Source organism: Telopea speciosissima, chromosome 8 (genome assembly GCF_018873765.1).
Source record: "Telopea speciosissima isolate NSW1024214 ecotype Mountain lineage chromosome 8, Tspe_v1, whole genome shotgun sequence".
In the NCBI taxonomy this organism is placed as follows: Eukaryota; Viridiplantae; Streptophyta; class Magnoliopsida; order Proteales; family Proteaceae; genus Telopea; species Telopea speciosissima.
The window spans coordinates 2,104,603-2,123,008 of NC_057923.1; the positions used below are offsets into that span (position 1 = coordinate 2,104,603).

General features: G+C 38.9%; 3 protein-coding genes across 4 annotated transcripts in view; 2 read left to right on the forward strand and 1 right to left on the reverse strand.

Annotated features, from left to right (window-relative positions):
• Positions 1-567: 567 nt before the first annotated feature.
• On the reverse strand, positions 568-4,819 carry LOC122672907. The gene is made up of 2 exons (XM_043870412.1): positions 4,390-4,819; positions 568-1,658 (listed from the first exon to the last, which is right to left on the reverse strand). Exons 1-2 carry the CDS (start codon positions 4,783-4,785, stop codon positions 741-743), a joined length of 1,314 nt encoding a protein of 437 aa, XP_043726347.1. The 5' UTR covers positions 4,786-4,819; the 3' UTR covers positions 568-740.
• Positions 4,820-5,211: 392 nt separating this feature from the next.
• Positions 5,212-6,786, forward strand: LOC122671107. Its single transcript, XM_043868206.1, has one exon. It carries the CDS (start codon positions 5,212-5,214, stop codon positions 6,784-6,786), a length of 1,575 nt encoding a protein of 524 aa, XP_043724141.1.
• An 8,655-nt stretch (positions 6,787-15,441) lies between these two features.
• Positions 15,442-18,406, forward strand: part of LOC122671479 (probable alpha-mannosidase At5g13980) — a 65,767-nt gene continuing 62,802 nt past the window's right edge. The window contains exons 1-5 of one of the 2 annotated variants that reach the window (XM_043868718.1): positions 15,442-15,787; positions 15,892-15,975; positions 16,080-16,168; positions 16,416-16,590; positions 16,824-16,943. In XM_043868718.1, the coding sequence (XP_043724653.1) occupies positions 15,593-15,787; positions 15,892-15,975; positions 16,080-16,168; positions 16,416-16,590; positions 16,824-16,943 (663 nt within the window). In that variant the 5' untranslated portion in view covers positions 15,442-15,592. The remainder of the gene's footprint in view (positions 15,788-15,891; positions 15,976-16,079; positions 16,169-16,415; positions 16,591-16,823; positions 16,944-18,406) is intronic. The other variant, XM_043868717.1, reaches the window with a different exon arrangement.

The following is an 18,406-nucleotide window of genomic DNA, read 5'->3' on the forward strand; positions in this document are numbered from 1 at the left end:
GAAGAGGGATGGTGGTGTTGGTGCCAAGGTGTGGTGATAACCGGGTGGTGGTGAAATGGTGGTGGTGAGACGATCAAGGGTGGTGCTTTATTTGTAACACGAAGTTACTACTTTGCCCAGCAAATTAACCATGTTCACATTAAAGAGTAGGACTGAAATCAATTTCAATTTCAAAATTGAAACAGCTTGATAGCTTCTCAGCTATTTCAGAATTTCCATTCTACTTGATTTCTATTTCACTGAAATAAAATGCAAAAAGCAAACCAAACAATTTCCAAAATAGAAACCAAGTCATGAAATTGAAATAGAAATCATACCAAATCAGGCCTAATATTTTGTATTTCTTTCCATAAAAATTTATAACCTTCCCTGTATCATGCATCCCCATATTTTCATCCACACCTACTACTGTTCCTCAGGCATCTCCCCATGAACTCCCTCAGTCTTCGATTTTTCAAAACCTTTATTTTGGACAACTGAAATTTTTGAAACTCCAAATGTGATGAAGGTACATGCATAAAGTGATACATGCTCTTAGACCCTACAAATTGTCTAAACCTTGCAAAACCAAAAATCCTTGAAGAGTGTAAATACTATATAATCAAGAAAACCAAGAACGGCAAGAGACTCGTGAAGTTTGCTCAAGTTCCACCTGCATAAAGCAAGTATATATCAGCACTGGTGCCCTCACTGCAAGTATTAATGACCACTAGTTCCCTCACGGAAATCTCAAAAAGGCATCAAGCATCAGAGTCGTCCAACTGAACTTTCAATCGGTACTGACGGGCCAATTTTCGGGTGCCACTGCTTTTATCTGTAGTTGCTGTTCCCAGCTCATCTTCATCCATTGCACAAGCTTCACCTTCTTGGTCTTCACCAACCGGAATGCAAAGGGGCAAGCCTGCCTTGCGCACATACTCCTCAGAACGATTTTTCAGAGTCTGCTCAAGCTCAATTCTGCTTGCAGTTGAAGCATCACTAGCCTTCTTTTTAGGAGTAAAGACTATTGATTTTGATGCATCGGTACAAGTGCCATCCAGTTCCGTGTCTACAGAACTTGGCTTCTTCATAATGCTGAGAAGATCCATGTAAGCTTGTTGATTAGATTCTTCATCAACTCCACTCGATGAATCAAAACTATAACATGTATATCTGGATGGATTTAGTAAATAATCTGGAATTCCATGGGAACCTTGAGGCAATGACCCACCATCTTCAGCAACTGTAGGCGTACCCATTGAATGCATTATTGACAACAATTCTTGGGGTTCCTCTATGTCGCTCTCATGATTGTTTTCACATTTAGGGTCAAACCTGACCCGTTTTCGTGACTTTGAATCTGTTTGATTTTCCTTCCTTTTCAGAATAGATTTCAAGTTACCAACACCTTCAGATACTTGAGGATCCAAAGCAGCTGGTACCGTTTTATCAGAAACCTGAGAAGAATCCGATTTCACAGCTTCGGCTTCGTCTTCTTTGAGCCTAATTATTGCTGCCAAGTGATTAGCACGTGGATCCCGAGTGGCCTCCTCAAAGGAAATCGGAAACACATTATTAAAATTTAAGTAATCCCCATGGTCAGTAATATCCCTCATATACAAGCGGTCACCAGTATTTTCGTTGCCAACAGCCACTTTGTCATATTCATCTTCTTCTTCCTGCATATGGCAAGTTGGTAACAAATATTTAAAAATTTTGAGCAGACAAGTTCCAGATACCATCAGTATGAAAAGAAATACAACATTCACAAGCATACCAAATTTGCAAACAGAAGTAATAATAGAAAAATAAGATGATTAAGAAGAAGAAGAACAATGAGATAAATAGGAGAACCAAAGACATTTCATTTTTTTGATGGCAAGGGACGATCTTAGCATGCAAATTAATTCAGCATTGTGGTTTCAGTTCCCTTTTAAAGTTCTACTGATGGAGATCCTGAGGATTGGAAACCCTGTGGGGTTCACTTATGGGCCCACACGATGAGTAGAAGATTGAAATCCAAAGGTTAATGGCAAAACAGTACAGTGAAATTTATAAGAAAGGTGGCAGAATTGTAAATATTCAAAATTAAAGAGGGAGATAGGGGAAGTTCACTCGATAGACTAAAGGCAAGGACACAAGGGGAATTAATATCTATTAAGTAGGGGTACACTTGGAAGTAAAACAAAATAAAGGTTAGGTGGTAATAAAGGAGAGAAGAAGGGATAGTATAGTAAACCAAACAAATAAAAAGATAAAGAGAAACAAGAAGTGGGGGAGGGAAAACCAATTGTCTTCAACATCTCAATAGAGACGCAACCAGCGGAAGGGATCTGGTTCAAAGGGAAGACCTCCCTCACCGAAAGCCCAATCGAAGGGAAATTTCAGGGTAGGTATCTGAATAGACTACCCTCTTAAGTACAGTACTTATTCACCCGAAAGATCAAACCAGAAATAAAGCCAAGCCACTGAAATCATACCTGACGGTAGAACAGAGATCAGATTTGATTTCAGTTTGATATATGACAGCAGGGTTGGATTTAGGGTGTAAGAAACAAGGGCGAGGGTTGCACAAGAGAATCGATTCAGACCCTAGAGTTTGGGATGGAAAGATGAAGAATTGAGAAAAGATCTGTCTCTCTTGTGGAACCAGATCAAGCTGGGACTGAACAGAACAAAACAGGGATGTGTGGGTTAGGAAAGAAGAAAAAAGGGAAGAAATTGAAAGGAGGAAGGGAATCGTACCAAGAGGAGAAGGGAAGAAATACAAGTCGGCCAAGTCAGCGACTCGCCAAGCAAACACACACAGTTCCACTGCCGTGAGAACCAAACTCAATGTCTGATTTTCATTTTATTATAAAACTGAATTCGTTGATTACAATTTACAAGTATATAAAGAGATGAAACAAAGATTCCTAAGTCCTAACTGGAATATAAAACCAGCTAACTCGAACTCTATCTCCTCTTACCTAGGTAACCTACCCAATGCAAAACAAGACAAAATAAAAGAAGTAAAAGACTACAAGTTAAACCCACATAAATAACTAAACCATGACCAGTCCTTGTTAGACCAAAAACCTAAGTTGAGCCAGTTCCGTTAAGGCGTCAGTTTCCAAACCCGGACATGCTGGTCCAACCATTTGACTGCCACTGCATCATCTACTCTTCTTGTTATTGTATAAACCAATCTTGCCATCTATTCCTTGGTATTTATCATCTCATTTTCATCGAAGAAATCCAAACAAAATAGATCTAGAGAACAGAAAAGAATTTACAATCCCTACTGAACAAGAAATTTCTCACCTTCTTATTACGATAACACAAAAAAGAATTTGGCTTCTCAAACACTTGCTTAAAATAGAGTATACAGATTCTAAAGTTACATATAATGTGGCACCTGAAACAGATGCAACTCAACCTTCTCCCAACTAACTAGGTTGGCTACAAGGATTGTGTTTTGCCATTCCACTCTATTTAAAGCTATGTTTGCGGTTAACTCGAAGCTACTCATATCCTTTCGCACCACTTCTTCCCAAGTAATTATCAGTTGGCATCTAAAACAGAAGTGAACAAAAAAATGGGGGGTTGGCATCAAGAATTTAGAATGTTGCAGTAAGAACTTGAGACACTTGCATCAATTTTAAGACCTTTATAGGAAAAGTTTGGTGTTGGATCTCAACTTTTGTCTTTAAAAACCGTAATCTGCCCATCTTCTCTACCTCAATATCATCTCCCAGAAAAATAATCAAAGATTTATTCTCTCAGAATTCTAAGGAAGCACTTGAGCCCCTTACAACTTCCGCTTAAGAAAAGACATTATGCAACATCTAAGCAATTCAACTATGGTGTATGACAAGTACCTGAGTTCAGCTAGATCAATCACATTCCCTGTCTATTTTTACTGACCCAGAAATATAACATCACCAAACAGCATACACGGTGAACTTCATCCAATGTACGTCTGGTTAACTCATCCATAACTAATACTATAAAGGTTACATGCTAAACCTTATCGTAAACATGTTATGACGGGCATGGGGAATGCTCCTCTCTCCCCCAGCTGCTCTAACAAGTCACAGCCCCATTATACATGTCTTATTACATCCATTACATCAGTTTAAAAACTTTTTCTTTTCACACTCACTATCATATGAAAGGAACTTATTGAGTTCAGGGCTCGGCTTGTAATTCGTTGATTACAAGTATGCAAATTCTACAATTCATCGGAACAAAATCCAAGGGCTCGGCTCCATTTCCTTTTTTTTTTTCCTGACTACGTATTGATTTCTCAATTCTGTAATCAGGAAAAAAGTTTGCGACCTTACGATGAGCGATGTGTAAAGAAACCATAGCAATTAAATCAAAGTGAGAACCGTGGAAATTTTAAACTTAAAACAGGCAAAAGCGTACCTCATTATCCAGTGTACAATCCAAGCCAATTGAAGACCTAATTTCCCATTCTTCCTGGTCATGACCGTCTCGATCAGCAGATTGACCAGAAGAATCACGGCCTTGTTGCTCATCTTCATCATCATCGTCGATGTCTTCTAAATCCTCGTCAAACTCTTTCCGAATATTTCTTGATTCCTTCTTGGAAGCCTTTCGATCCTTCCTGAAGAATCCATCGAAGGAAGAGAAACATGGGGTTTCTTCTCTGTCGAGACTGTCTGTACCTCGATTCCATTCCTTTCTTTCAACCTCCTCGTCTGACAGAGACCATAGCGAACGCAGGGACGAAGATGACGGTGAAGAAGAAGCTAGAGAGCCAAAAGCCTTATCAACCCGAACTCTGAAAGCGTCTTCCATAGCTGGCTGGCTGGGACTGAGGTAAGAAAGAGTTCAGGATTAGGTTCCCCTCTGGCCCTCTTAATTCCCAAATGAGAACCATCACCGCCTCTTGGGGTGTCCACGAGTGTTCTACTGACCTTGGACTTCGAGGTATGGGCCTCGATTATGTGGGCTAAGGGGTTGGATTTCGGTTAATTGGAGGCCCAGAGAAAAAAGAGAGGGGCCTTTGTGAAAGCAAAACGAAACATATCATCACGACGTGAAGCCTATAGGTTTTTTATCCTCTCAAGTGCAATGCACCATACTTGAGAATTCAACCGTCCACCTAACTCTTGGGAAGATGAAAAGATGGCATTGCCCATGTTTTCACAATTAGATTCTCAAGTGTAGTAACAAAAATCCAAGCGTATGAGAGTGAGTTAGTGGTTGCAGGTTTCTGGTTTTATGGTCACCGAAAAGTCTTTACCGGTGGCCCATGACGCTCCTACACCGGTTACTGTGCGCGATAATGGGCTACGTAGTGGAGAACAGCAGTCATGGGCAGGGTTGTTTCGTGGTGGGAAGGTGAGGGAGGACGCAGGAGCGATCCCTTTCCTTGAACCAGTGATTGTTAATGGTAAAAAGGTTGCTCAATGTGATGCTGATGAATTGACTGATGAGAGGGATAGGTGGAAGGCTGCCCTAGTTGGATATGTGTTTGGGTCTAAGCCTTCATTTTCCTCCATGCAGAGATTTGTGAAAGAACAGTGGAGTCATGTTGGGGCTGTCAAAGTTTTTGGACTTGAGTCTGGTATCTTTGTTTTTGATTTTCAAGGAAGGGATCTTAGTATGCAAATTCTGGATGAGGGGCCATGGACTTTTAGTTCACGTCCAATGATCCTACGTCCTTGGACTCCTGAAGTCTCTCTTTCACGGAAGGAGGAAATAGAGTTGCCATTGTGGGTGAAGCTTTATGGACTTAACCTGCGTTATTGGGGTGATCGATCATTGGGATGCATCGCAAGTGTTCTTGGTCGCCCAATATGTGCGGATAGAAGGACAGTGCGACATGAGCGACTTTCGTTCGCACGGATTTGCATCTCCATCAAGGTGGCTGATGGGTTACCTGCTACTATTTGTATTGCTCAAGAGGCTGGTACACTGGTTGAGCAACCAGTGCATTATGATTGGTCTCCGCCGTTGTGTAGTGTTTGCAAAGTCTTTGGGCATGGTGAAAAATCTTACCCAATTGCTGCGATCAACAAAATGCAGGAGGATAGTGATTCGGTGCAAGATGTTATGCAGGTGGAGGATTCTTGGCAGCGACCAAGAGGACGTAGGGGAAGAGGGAAACACACTCTCCCGTCGGAGGAGCCTTCTGGTGTTGCAACCACTGTGTCGCCGGCGACTCCACCTGATCGTGCAATTCCTGCGGTTAGTACATCGGTACTTGTGATGGATACACGTGGCGCAGATGTGAAAAAGAAATCAGTTATTTCAGGAAATTCAAATTTAAATACTGTTTCGGTTTCTAAAGAAGCGAGTTTATCTCCTTCTACCTTGGATCCACATGGCATACATTTGGGTGCAGATGTGAAAAAGAAATCAGGGAATTCAATTTTAAATGGTGGTTTGAAGGATAAGTTGGTTGCTCCAACATCTAAGGAGAGTGTAGGGGAACGTGGCAAAGACAAGGTGGTTGTTAACAACCACCTTGCTGTGAAGAAATCTGTTTGTGACTTGGGTCATAATAGTCCAAATTTTTCAGGAATTATGGAATTAAAACCACCAACCAGTGGTGTGTCTGAGGCGGCTAAATCTGGTTCAGTTGACCGAACTGGTACGGGTTTGAGGACCAACTCTACTGGGAAGGATGCTGATCAGTCATTTGTTGGTAATAGATTCGCTCCATTACAGGATGTGGAGCCTATTGTTACTAGTGAAGATGGTGTTGAGGGTCCTGCAATACTTCGTGTACGTGAGCGCAGTCCGGGTCGGGGCAACTACGCGCATTGCTCCACTTCTCCAACCTCGCATTGATGAATGTTGGGGCGTAGAATACTCGGGGTTTGAATGATCCCGGTAAGCGTAGGCCGGTGTTTGATTGGGCTATGAAGAATCAGCTTGTGGTCTTTGGTTCGATGGAAACACGTGTTAAGCCAAGGATGATATGTGGCTTGCGTGACAATTTTCGCATTTATAGTTTTATTCCTCATGATAGGGGGATCAATGGTAGTGTTGACTATTTGGCTGTTTTGGTGTATCTATCTCAAGATATTGTTTTTAGACTACATTGTCTTCCAGAAGCTCTTTCCACTATAATTAGGAAGGATGCTAATGGAATGACATACTACAGGTTGTAAGTTTAAATTACTTTCTACTAATATAAGCTCCTTTTAACCAAAAAAAAAATCCAAGCGTATATGTACAGTCAATTGATTGGGGCTGCCAAAAAAATAATCGCATTCCCCTCAAGTGCCACTATATATGGGTTGCATCCTTTGCATACATAGCTAGTTTTGGTATGTCGGATGGGCATGTTTGAGATATCTAGTAATAAGTGTGGCACAGTGCGCCCTTGTCTGGGCCTGTTGAGGGGCCTAGCACCAAAATAAGAAAGAGTAACTTGGAACAATAGGCCTCATCCATGATTGGCATAGTTGGTCAACAAAAATTTTATTTGTTCTAATATATTTAATTTTTGGGAGATGGGTGGGCACAGGACCCCGTGTGCCGAGCTTTTACCCTTGTTTTTTTAAACTAAGGATGCATGCGAAGCAAATTCAAAGTGTAATACATCTAGAATTGAGATATTTTCATTATCACATGTGAGGCTGTTTTATAGTAAAATACAGTGAAGGGATTGAATCCCATTGAAATAAGGAAAGAAATAAAAATAAAATAAAAGGACGATAGACACAATCTCAAAGACTAGAGATTGATATCTACAAGGATATGGGAACCTAGAATCTCTCCCATATGAGATCACGTAATACTCCTCAAATTGGAGCGTGTAAATCACAAACGCCCAACTTGGAAAGAATATTATGGAAAGGATCACATCCAAGAGGTTTTGTAAAGATATCGGCAAGTTGCATGGCGGACAGAACATGGGTTGTAGTAAGGTAACCGGACTGAATGCGCTCCCTGACGACATGACAGTCAATCTCAATGTGCTTCGCACGCTCATGGAAGACAGGGTTGGCGGCGATATGGAGGGCTGCCTAATTATCACAATAGAGGGGCATCGATGTGGAATGAGAGACACCAAGGTCGTGGAGAAGGCTGCAGAGCCAAATGAGCTCACAAGTGGCGGTAGCCATGGAGCGGTTCCGCCTCTGCAGAAGAGCGTGATATCGTACTTCGTTTCTTGGATTTCCAGGATAACGGACTACTGCCAAGAAAAGTAACATAACCTGTGACAGAGCGGTGTGTAGTAGGGCAAGTGGCCCAATCGAAATCCGAAAAAGCAGTGAGCTGCAGGGAACTCTTTGCTGACAAGAACAAACCCATACCAGGTCCAGATTTGAGGTACCAAAGGACCCGAAGAGCAACATCAAGATGGGGCTGTCTGGGCACTTGCATGTGCTGGTTGAGCGTATTGACACAGTACGTGATATCGGGTAAACTAATGGTGAGATAAATGAGGCGGCCAATGAGGCGACGATACCGGGATGGATCGCCCAAAAGAGGGCATGTATCAGAATCAAGCCTAAGATGTTGTTCCATAGGGAAGATAACAAGTTTTGCCACAAGCAAGCCAAACTCAAATAAGATGTCGAGAGTGTACTTTCGTTGTTGATGAAGATGCCAGCTGGACTACGAGCAACCTCAATGCCCATAAAATATTTAAGCTGTCCAAAATCTTTGAGGTGGAAACGTTATTGGAGAAAACCAATAAGACCCTAAATGGTGGTGGAATCATTGCCAGGGACGATAATATCATCAACATATAGGAGCACAGCAGTATAAGCGGATATAGCCGTCAAATGGTTGTTGCGCTATTAGAGAGACCCATAAAAAATTGGTATACCCGTTCCTATTGAACGGCAGTTTGGAGGGTGGAATGCGCACCACAAGTACATGCAAGGATGGGATTGTAAGAGGTGAGTTCATCCCAAAGCATCTTCAAACGGGTGTAGTAGACAGAGAGGAAATCCGTGCCCTGTTGAATGGTGGCGATTGAGCGCTTGAGTTGAAAGATGCGTGAGGCATTGCTGCCAGAGAAACGTTGTTCAAGCTCCGTCCAAACGGCATGGGCACAGTCAGTGTAGATGACACTGTGAGAGATGTTCTTGCCAAAGACATTGAGAATCCAAGAAAGAACCACGACATTGGATCGGTCCCATAAGAGAACGTCAGAAGGCAGGGCAGTTGGCTGAGGAGAGAGCCATCCACAAACATTAATTTGTTTTTGGCAGAGAGAGCCAAGTGCATCGCACGACGCCATGTGGGGTAGTTCTCCCCATCGAGGGGAGTTGAAACAAGAAGGGCACCAGGGTTGACGGAGTGGTGCAGGTAGAATGGAGAAGACGGATCAATGGGAGTGGTGGCCAATGGATCGGTGAAGCCGAGCAGCAAGAACGAAGGACTGGAGTTAGAGACGAACAAGAAAGAGCCCTGGATCGTGCTTAGACTGATACCATAATAAATCTAGAATTGAGATATTTTCATTATCACATGTGAGGCTGTTTTATAGTAAAATACAGAAAAAAGGATTGAATCCCATTGAAATAAGGAAAGAAATAAAAATAAAATAAAAGGAAGATTGACACAATCGATATCTACAAGGATATGGAACCTAGAATCTCTCCCATATGAGATCACGTAATAAAGTGGAGTAGTGGACACATCAATATCCAATTCATATTTGATTATCATACCAATCCATTGCCTATTGGGATTGCTTGTACGAGTAAACTATTTTGGGAATATTATATTCCTTTTTGTTGCTTTATTTATTATTAAAGAACATATATTATAAAAATTAATGAGAATTTTCATTGATATTATTGAAAATACTGAAATACGGTCTTTCCCTTTCAAGACCAAACCAAAATGGCCATAAAAAAAATGGAATTTACTAGGAAAAATACCTAATATGAAAGTATGAAACCCTGCCTTCAGTCTCCTCGTGTGATATGTGGTTCTCCTCTATGAAATATACACTTCTATTCCTTCCCTTATATATTAATTTTACTACATGGAACTTGTGTTTTATATTAATTATTTATAATATAAAAGAATATCTTATAGGTGAAAAGAATGCTACTTGGTCGCGTGGCCTATGCGATTCCCATGTCTAGACACAATTGTGTGCGAAAGTACCACATTGCCCCCATAGAAAGGCGAAAATCCTGCACAGGGCGATGCTTGCACGCGCAATTCCATTGGCCAGAGTGCATGTGCAGACTCTAGATGCCCAGGCAGTGATCTCTTTCCCTAACTTATTATAAAATATTTAATAAAAAAAAAAAAAAGAAAAAGAAAAAGTTTGATTTAAACCTAAGTAGCTATTGTCTGAAGCATTAGTCCTTATTTTTCGTGTTAATTAAATATGATTAGGTCACTAGACCTTTTTGGCCTATCACAGAATCCATTTATTTTATGCTTGTATTTTAAGTGACATTTTTTAAAGTATAAAACAATAATGAGACGATATTATAATCTAGCATAATCATTCCACTGTCATCGTCTTTGGTAGGGTGTCACCCTATTAATACTCATTCTACATATACTAGTACCCATTGGCCATGGCTCCTACAAGCGTGGTGCATAATTTTGATCGAAATGTTGAAATGTTGGCGTGTTACCTTGTTTTTTACAAACATTGAAACAAAATCTTACACGAAACACCAAGAAATATAGGTTTCAAATAAATTTCGATTTGTATTAACGAAGCTTCGGCCATGTTGACTCATTTTGGCAAAATTTCAATTATGGACACATATGTAAAAGTAAGATTTCGATCAATTTCAATTCATTTTGGTGAAATTTTGAGATTTTGCCCCCTTTCGCTTGAGAATTTTACCTAAACTTTTTAGCAAAATCATTCATTTTGTTATTAAATTAAGATTGGAGGTCAAATATGGAATCCACTTATAATTATTTGTTTAAGTGGTAGTTTGATTTATTTTTTTTTAAATCAAACTACCACTTATGTATAATTTTTTTCCCATTATATTAATTCAAACATACGTAAATATGCTTAAACAGACATGCCTTAAAATGTCATGCCATCTCATTAAATTCCAAAATTTTACTGTCCTATCTTATTTCATTGAAATAGATTACAGTTCAATCCTGAAATTATTAAAATACCAACATATTTTAGTTTATCCAAAATTTTCAACCTTGCTTGCAACCACTAACATGCTTAACAATACATGGATTACAGACTCAACAATGCGTGAGTAGGTAAACACCTTAAGGTTGTTTACTTAATTGTATAACAACTTAGTATTATTATTACTTTTGGTAATAATAAAAACCTAGTATTAGAGTAAGTGTATGTATGTCTTACAAAAAAGGAATAAAAAAATTACGTAAATCTATGAGATAAGAAAATTAAGGCTCCGTTTGTTTCAGCGTACGTCACAAATTTTACTTCGTAAATGTAAATTTTTATGTGTCGAAAAAAGTTCTAATGTTTGTTCTATACAAAAAAATGCAAACATTGGAACAATTTTCAACATTTAAAATTTTACATCTAATTTTTTTTAATTGAAAATTTTCAAGTAAAATTTTACGCCGAAACAAACAGATAAGGGAAAAAGATCTCTACCGTCTACCCTTATTGAAATAAGGAAAAAAATTTCATACACGGCTGTGAGAGGGTGGGAGTTTCAAGGCATTAATTAATGGATTGGGGTTTATGACTTTTTGAACTTTTTGTGAGAGGGGACATGACCGTGCATGCTTACACGGCCGTATATGAAAACTTCCCCCTTGAAATAATAGTAGAAGTATAGAAGTTTAGTAATAGGTGTGGCACAGTGGGCCCTTGGGTGGGCCTGTTGAGGGGCCCAGCACCAAAATAAGAAAGAGTAATTTGAAACAATAGGCCTCATCCATGATTGGCATAGTTGGTCCACAAAATATTTATTTGTTCTAAATATATTTATTTTTTGGGAGATGGGTGGCCACAGGACCCCGCGTGCCCAGCTTTTACCCTTGTTTTTTTAAACTAAGGATGTATGCGAAGCAAATTCAAAGTGGAGTAGTAGACACATCAATATCCAATTCATATTTGATTATCATATCAATCCATAGCTGACTGGTTTAAGTAATCGAGTTTGAATCCATATACCAAGAAAGTATATATATATATATTGCCTATTGGGATTGCTTGCACGAGTAAACTATATTGGGATTATTATATTCCTTTTTGTTGCTTTTATTTATTACCAAAGAACATATATTATAAAAATTAATGAGAATTTTCATTGATATTATTGAAAATATTGAAATACGGTCTTTCCCTTTCAAGACCAAACCAAAATGGCCATAAAGAAATGGAATTTACTAGGCAAAATACCTAATATGAAAGTATGAAACCCTGCCTTCAGTCACCTCGTGTGATATGTGGTTCTCCTCCACGAAATGTACACTTCTATTCCTTTCCTTATATATTAATTTTACTGCATGGAACTTGTATTTTATATTAATTATTTATAATATAAAAGAATATCTTATAGGTGAAAAGAACGCTACTTGGTCTCGTGACCTATGCGATTCCCATGTCTAGACACAATAGTGTGCGAAAGTACCACGTTGCCCCCATAGAAAGGCAAAAATCCAGCACAGGGCGATGCTTGCACGCGCGTTTCTGTTGGCCAAAGTGCTTGCGCAGACTCTAGATGCCCAGGCAGTAATCTCTTTCCTTAACTTATTATAAAATATTTAATAACAAAAAAAGAAAAAGTTTGATTTAAACCTAAGTAACTATTGTCCGAAGCATTAGTTCTTATTTTTCGTGCTAATTAAATATGATTAGGTCGCTAGTCCTTTTTGGCCTACCACAGAATCCATTTATTGTATGCTTGTATTTTAAGTGACATTTTTTAAGGTATAAAACAATACTGAGACGATATTATAATCTAGCATAATAATTCCACTATCATTGTCTATGGTAGGGTGTCACCCTATTGATACCCATTCTAAGTATACTAGCACCCATTGGTCATTGCTCCTACAAGCGTGGTGCATAATTTTGATCGAAATGTTGAAATTTTGGCGAATCATCTTATTTTTTACATACATTGAAACAAAATCTTATACGAAACACCAATAAATATAGATTTCAAATAAATTTCGATTTCTATCAGTGAAGCTTCGGTCATGTTGACTCATTTTGGCAAAATTTCAATTATGGACACATGTAAAAGTAAGATTTCGACCAATTTCAATTCATTTTGGTGAAATTTTGAGATTTTGCCCCCTTTTGCTTGAGAATTTTACCTAAACTTTTTAGCAAAATCATTCATTTTGTTATTAAATTAAAATTGGTGGTCAAATATGGAATCCACTTATAATGATTTTTTTAAGTGGTAGTTTAAATTTTTTTTTTCAAAATCAAACTACCACTTACGTATAATTTTTTTCCCAATATATAATTCAAACATACGTAAACATGCTTAAACAAACATGCCTTAAAATGTCATGCCATGCTTATTACTTGGGTGTTGGATCAAACTTCAGGGCGGAACTTGAGGGTCTCTTCTATGGAATACAGCATGCGATGAGGCTGCAGGTGGATTATTTGTGGATTGAAAGTGACTCGGTTGCTTTGGTAAGTTGTGTGGAGAATAATTTAATTCCTTGGACCTTTCAGCAGAGTTGACGGTTTTTCAGTGAATACCTGGCAAGGATTGCTTAGAGGATTAGCCATTGCTTCAGAGAAGTTAATGTGGTAGCAGATATGTTAGCAAAGCGGGCTGCTGCAACTAGGTTGTCAAATAGCTGGGATGAGGCACCAAGCTTCATTGGTAATGAGATGAGGTGGGATGCAACATTAAGGCCGAGATACAGGTTCTCTAGGTGAATGGGGGGTGATTTTTGTAATTGATTTGGTGGTCTTCTTCCCTGTTGATGGTCATGCCGAAGGTGAGGAAAGAAGTCTAGGAAGTTGGTTGAGTTCTCTATCTGTATATTACCTTTTCAATAGTTAATACAACATCTGTTGACCTTTTGCAAAAAAATAAAATGTCACGCCATCTCGTTAAATTCCAAAATTTTGTTGTCCTATCTTATTTCATTGAAATAGATTAAACTTCAGTATTGAAATTATTAAAATACCAACATATTTTAGTTTATCCAAAATTTTCAACCTTGCTTGCAACCACTAACATGCTTAACAATACATGGATTCATAGATTCAACAATGCATGAGTAGGTAAACACCTTAAGGTTGTTTACTTAATTGTATAACAACTTAGTATTATTATTACTTTTGATAATAATAAAAACTTAGTATTAGAGTAAGCGTATGTATGTCTTACCAAAAAGGAAAAAAAAATTACATAAATCTATGAGATAAGAAAATTAAGGCTCCGTTTGTTTTAGCGTAAAATTTTACTTCGTAAATGTAAATTTTTATGTGTTGAAACAATTTATAATGTTTGTTCCATAAAAAAAATTCAAACATTGGAACAATTTTCAACATTTAAAATTTTACATCTAATTTTTTTTTAATTAAAAAATTTCAAGTAAATTTTACGCCGAAACAAACGGATAAGGGGAAAAGATTTCTGGTGGTGTTTCCTACACCATCTCACAGGGCACAATGAGATGGCGTCTTTACCCCCTAGATAGATACCCAAGCGTGCGCACCCATTGGCCCAAACACTTTAGTAGAGACCACATGAACAAGTAGAGATCTCTTGCCCGAAAATTAATTACAAAATAACCAGATTGACTTTGTTTTACATTTACTTTGTATTGAAAACTTATTTATTTTGGGGAAGCAGTTTTTTTTCTAGGTATGTGGCTTACGTCAGTACTCCCATGTGTCTATCTCTCTCCTCCTTAAAATAAGGGGGCACATCTGTCTTTTCATATAGTGAGGGGAGAGATAGACTCAATGGGAGTGTTGGTGTAGGCCACACTTCGGGACAGAGTTCTTTTTCCCTTTTATTTTGTTAGGTCATTAGAATTATGAAATTACCCAAAAAAAAAAAAAAAAGAGAAAAGAGTAAACATATGCGAAATATTTCCAAATACACACAGCAGGAGAACAGTTAACCAGAGCAGATTTTAATTTTTCTATAATTAAATGAACGAAGGTGAACAGCACCCATGTGGCGGGCCTCCTCGTTCCCATTAATATAGGGAGAATTTTCTCTGTGCCGCAGCGCAGCCTATGCCCAGGCACATGGGCAGCCTGTGCAGGAGCAGGGTGGTCATTGTACCCACCCCGTGCCTGGACACAGAGAACAGCGCCCCATTAATATAATACTATATTTTTTAAGGTAGTCGCAGTGTCCCATCACAAAAAATCAGAGAGAGAGAGAGAGAGATCTAGGTTGTCAGACGCTCTTAATCGATGCCACGCTGCCAGCATCTGTACTACTTATTGAATCCAACTTTGGGAACCCGAGCTATGGCTGCTATGCAAATGCAAGCTTAAGCTTAAAATAGAGAGGAAACCAACATCCAATCTGTATTCACTCTTTTCCTGCATTTCGTTGACTTGAGAAGAGTTCACGAAACGAGAATTATCAGACTAAAAAACGGAAACTGTTGGTTCCTTCATCGATTTTCCAACCTATTCGATATCATCCATTGGAGCTGCTTCGCATTCTTTACGCGGTTGCAGCTTGAATGCTCGACTAGCCAGTCCCTTCCCATGGCGATCGGAGTGCTTTTGCTGGCTTTCTTTGTGTCCTTTCTCTGCTCGGAATCAAGATATATCGCTTACAACACTTCGCAGGGGATTGTTCCCGGAAAAATTAATGTTCATTTGGTTCCTCACACACACGATGACGTTGGGTGGTTGAAGACAATCGACCAATACTATGTCGGCTCTAACAATTCCATTCAGGTTTCTCGATTACTCTCACTGAGTCCAATGTCCTCATTTTGTCTAGCTTTGAGTTAAAGCCCACTCGTGACTAACGCTTTCTTCCTTTACTGTTCGTCTCGTAGGTGGCTTGTGTTCAGAACGTATTGGATTCTGTAGTTCCGGCATTGCTGGCTGATAAGAACCGAAAATTCATTTACGTTGAAATTGTAGGAGTTTCTCGCTCTTACATGCTATTAGGTTCAGTTACAAATTTTAATATTCTGTTGCTGAATGGCATGTAACTGGTTGTTGGTTTTGTTTGTTTGCGCAGGCATTTTTCCAGCGTTGGTGGAGAGATCAGAGCGAGGCAGTCAAGAGTACAGTCAAGCAGCTAGTGAGCTCGGCTCAATTGGAGTTTATGTATTATCTCATTCAAAATTTTTGTCATTTCGGTTGCTTTTGTGGACCATAGTGTAGTGTGATATGTCTCGATGCTCAAAGAGCTGAGCCTTGCACTGCAGTTCCATTTTTTACCTAGTTTCCTCTCTCTTCATATTATTTAAAATCGCCATATTAACACGAGTATAAAACCCCTATCCGATTTATATCATTTGAAAACTGGCAATTTTCAGTTATTTATTGGGGTCATAAGATTTGGATTCTGCAGAAATGGAGGCATGTGCATGCATGACGAGGCAGCACCGCATTACATTGACATGATTGATCAGACAACTATGGGGCATCGTTTTATCAAGCAAGAGTTTGGTGTGACCCCCAGAATTGGCTGGCAGATTGATCCCTTTGGACATTCTGCTGTGCAAGCTTACTTGTTGGGGGCAGAGGTATTCCTTATCCTTATATCTTGTATTGAACTAATTTCCCGTTTTCTTCCGGTTTTCACATCAATGAAGAAAAATACAAGTAAACCTACCAAAAGGGGAAAAGGGGAGATTATAACATTCTTAGAAAACTGTGAATACATTACATATAATTGAAGGCCAAGTTTTTTTTGCAGAATATTTCTAAATGTATTTCTCCTGTAACAATGCAAGTACAAATCGATTGGTTGGTGTAGGTTGGATTTGACTCCCTTTTCTTTGCTCGGATTGATTACCAAGATAGAGATAAAAGGAAAAATGAGAAAAGTCTTGAGTTCATCTGGCGGGGTTCGAAGACACTAGGGTCATCTGCACAGGTTAGTGTCGTATATCCTTAATATCTGTTGGGTTCATGTTAATAGACTGGTGCATGCACACAATGATACTTGATTTCTTCTTTGATGTTGTTTTGTTGCATTGGTAGTCTCTGTTTCTTCTTATAATATTAGAATATCAATAATGGTGGTATACCTTGCCTGGCTGATAAAGAATGGCTTTTTCATCCCCTGGGTATTTTTGCCATATGGCAACTGGCTTGGTGCTCAGACTTTGTGGACGCATTGGTAGCATCATCTTTTCACTATTGTGTCAAGTTTTAGCCAATCGGACTTTACCATGTCTCAAAATAAAGGTTTGCAATATCGGTTGAAAAGTCAATATTTTTGAAGTAAAATTATTTGATGCCTGAAGATATCAATGGGTAGAGTCTACATGGTTGGTCACTTGGTCATGTGTCAGTGATGGGCACTGAACCTAATATGTGGCTGGCTCAAATGATACCTCATTTATCCACTAGTCATGAGGACTCAACCAGTCCTCCGTGTGCAAAGAAAGGCTGGCTGACAAGATTGCAAACTGACCGATTGATGGCTTGTACACCCTATGGATTAGCCACAAGTCAAGTTTTAGTCCCATCTCATAATGTAATACTGATTTAAAAGAATAGAACAGTACCAAAAGAATAAATAACAGAGAGATATGTGAGTAGTTTTTGGACGAAATATCATAGAACAAAATCCAACAATCAGATGGACCTGATATTGAGGTTGAGTTCTCCTTATAAGTAGAGTGACCTTTGCTGAAAGTTTCAGCAAGGTCCCGTGGTTAGATCAACAGATGATTAAGGAATCCTAGTTGGACTAGGAGAAGGGAAAATCTGTCAATTCAGATCTCAGATTGAAGAACAAGTTGGACACTTAACAATCCCCACAGAATATCATTAACTACTGTTAGTTTCAGAACCAACAAAACAGATATTAACAGATATCAATTTCAGCAAATACAGTTATGGGTATTTAAATCTGGAGCAAAAGGGCAGAATTGGCTGATCTTAAATATCTCCAGATCAGCTGACCTGATCAGCACCAGATCTTAGTTAAAGACCTCCCCTAGGATGATAATGAATACTTCAAAAGATGAGGATGATCTGTTGTCAGATCTCTTTAACAGCCAATGTCAAAATTAATGAGACCAAAAACACTTTTACGTAGATCCTTGGACAGAATATGAAATTGCAGAAAACAAAGGAGTACTTACTTGATCAATGAGGGAGAAGAAGAAGGAAGAAGAATAACAGTAAGAGTAAGGGTTAAGAGCACCCAGGCTTCCTGCCGCAAGGTGCTTGGTTGGATCAAATACCAGCGGAGCCTTGATCACACACAAGGAAGAGCATACTACGATAGGCAGCAAAGACGAAGTTTTTCATTAATCAAAATTCGTGTATAATGCTGGTCCCATTTACAAACTTATTTAAATGACTCAAAAGAGACTTAAACACTAA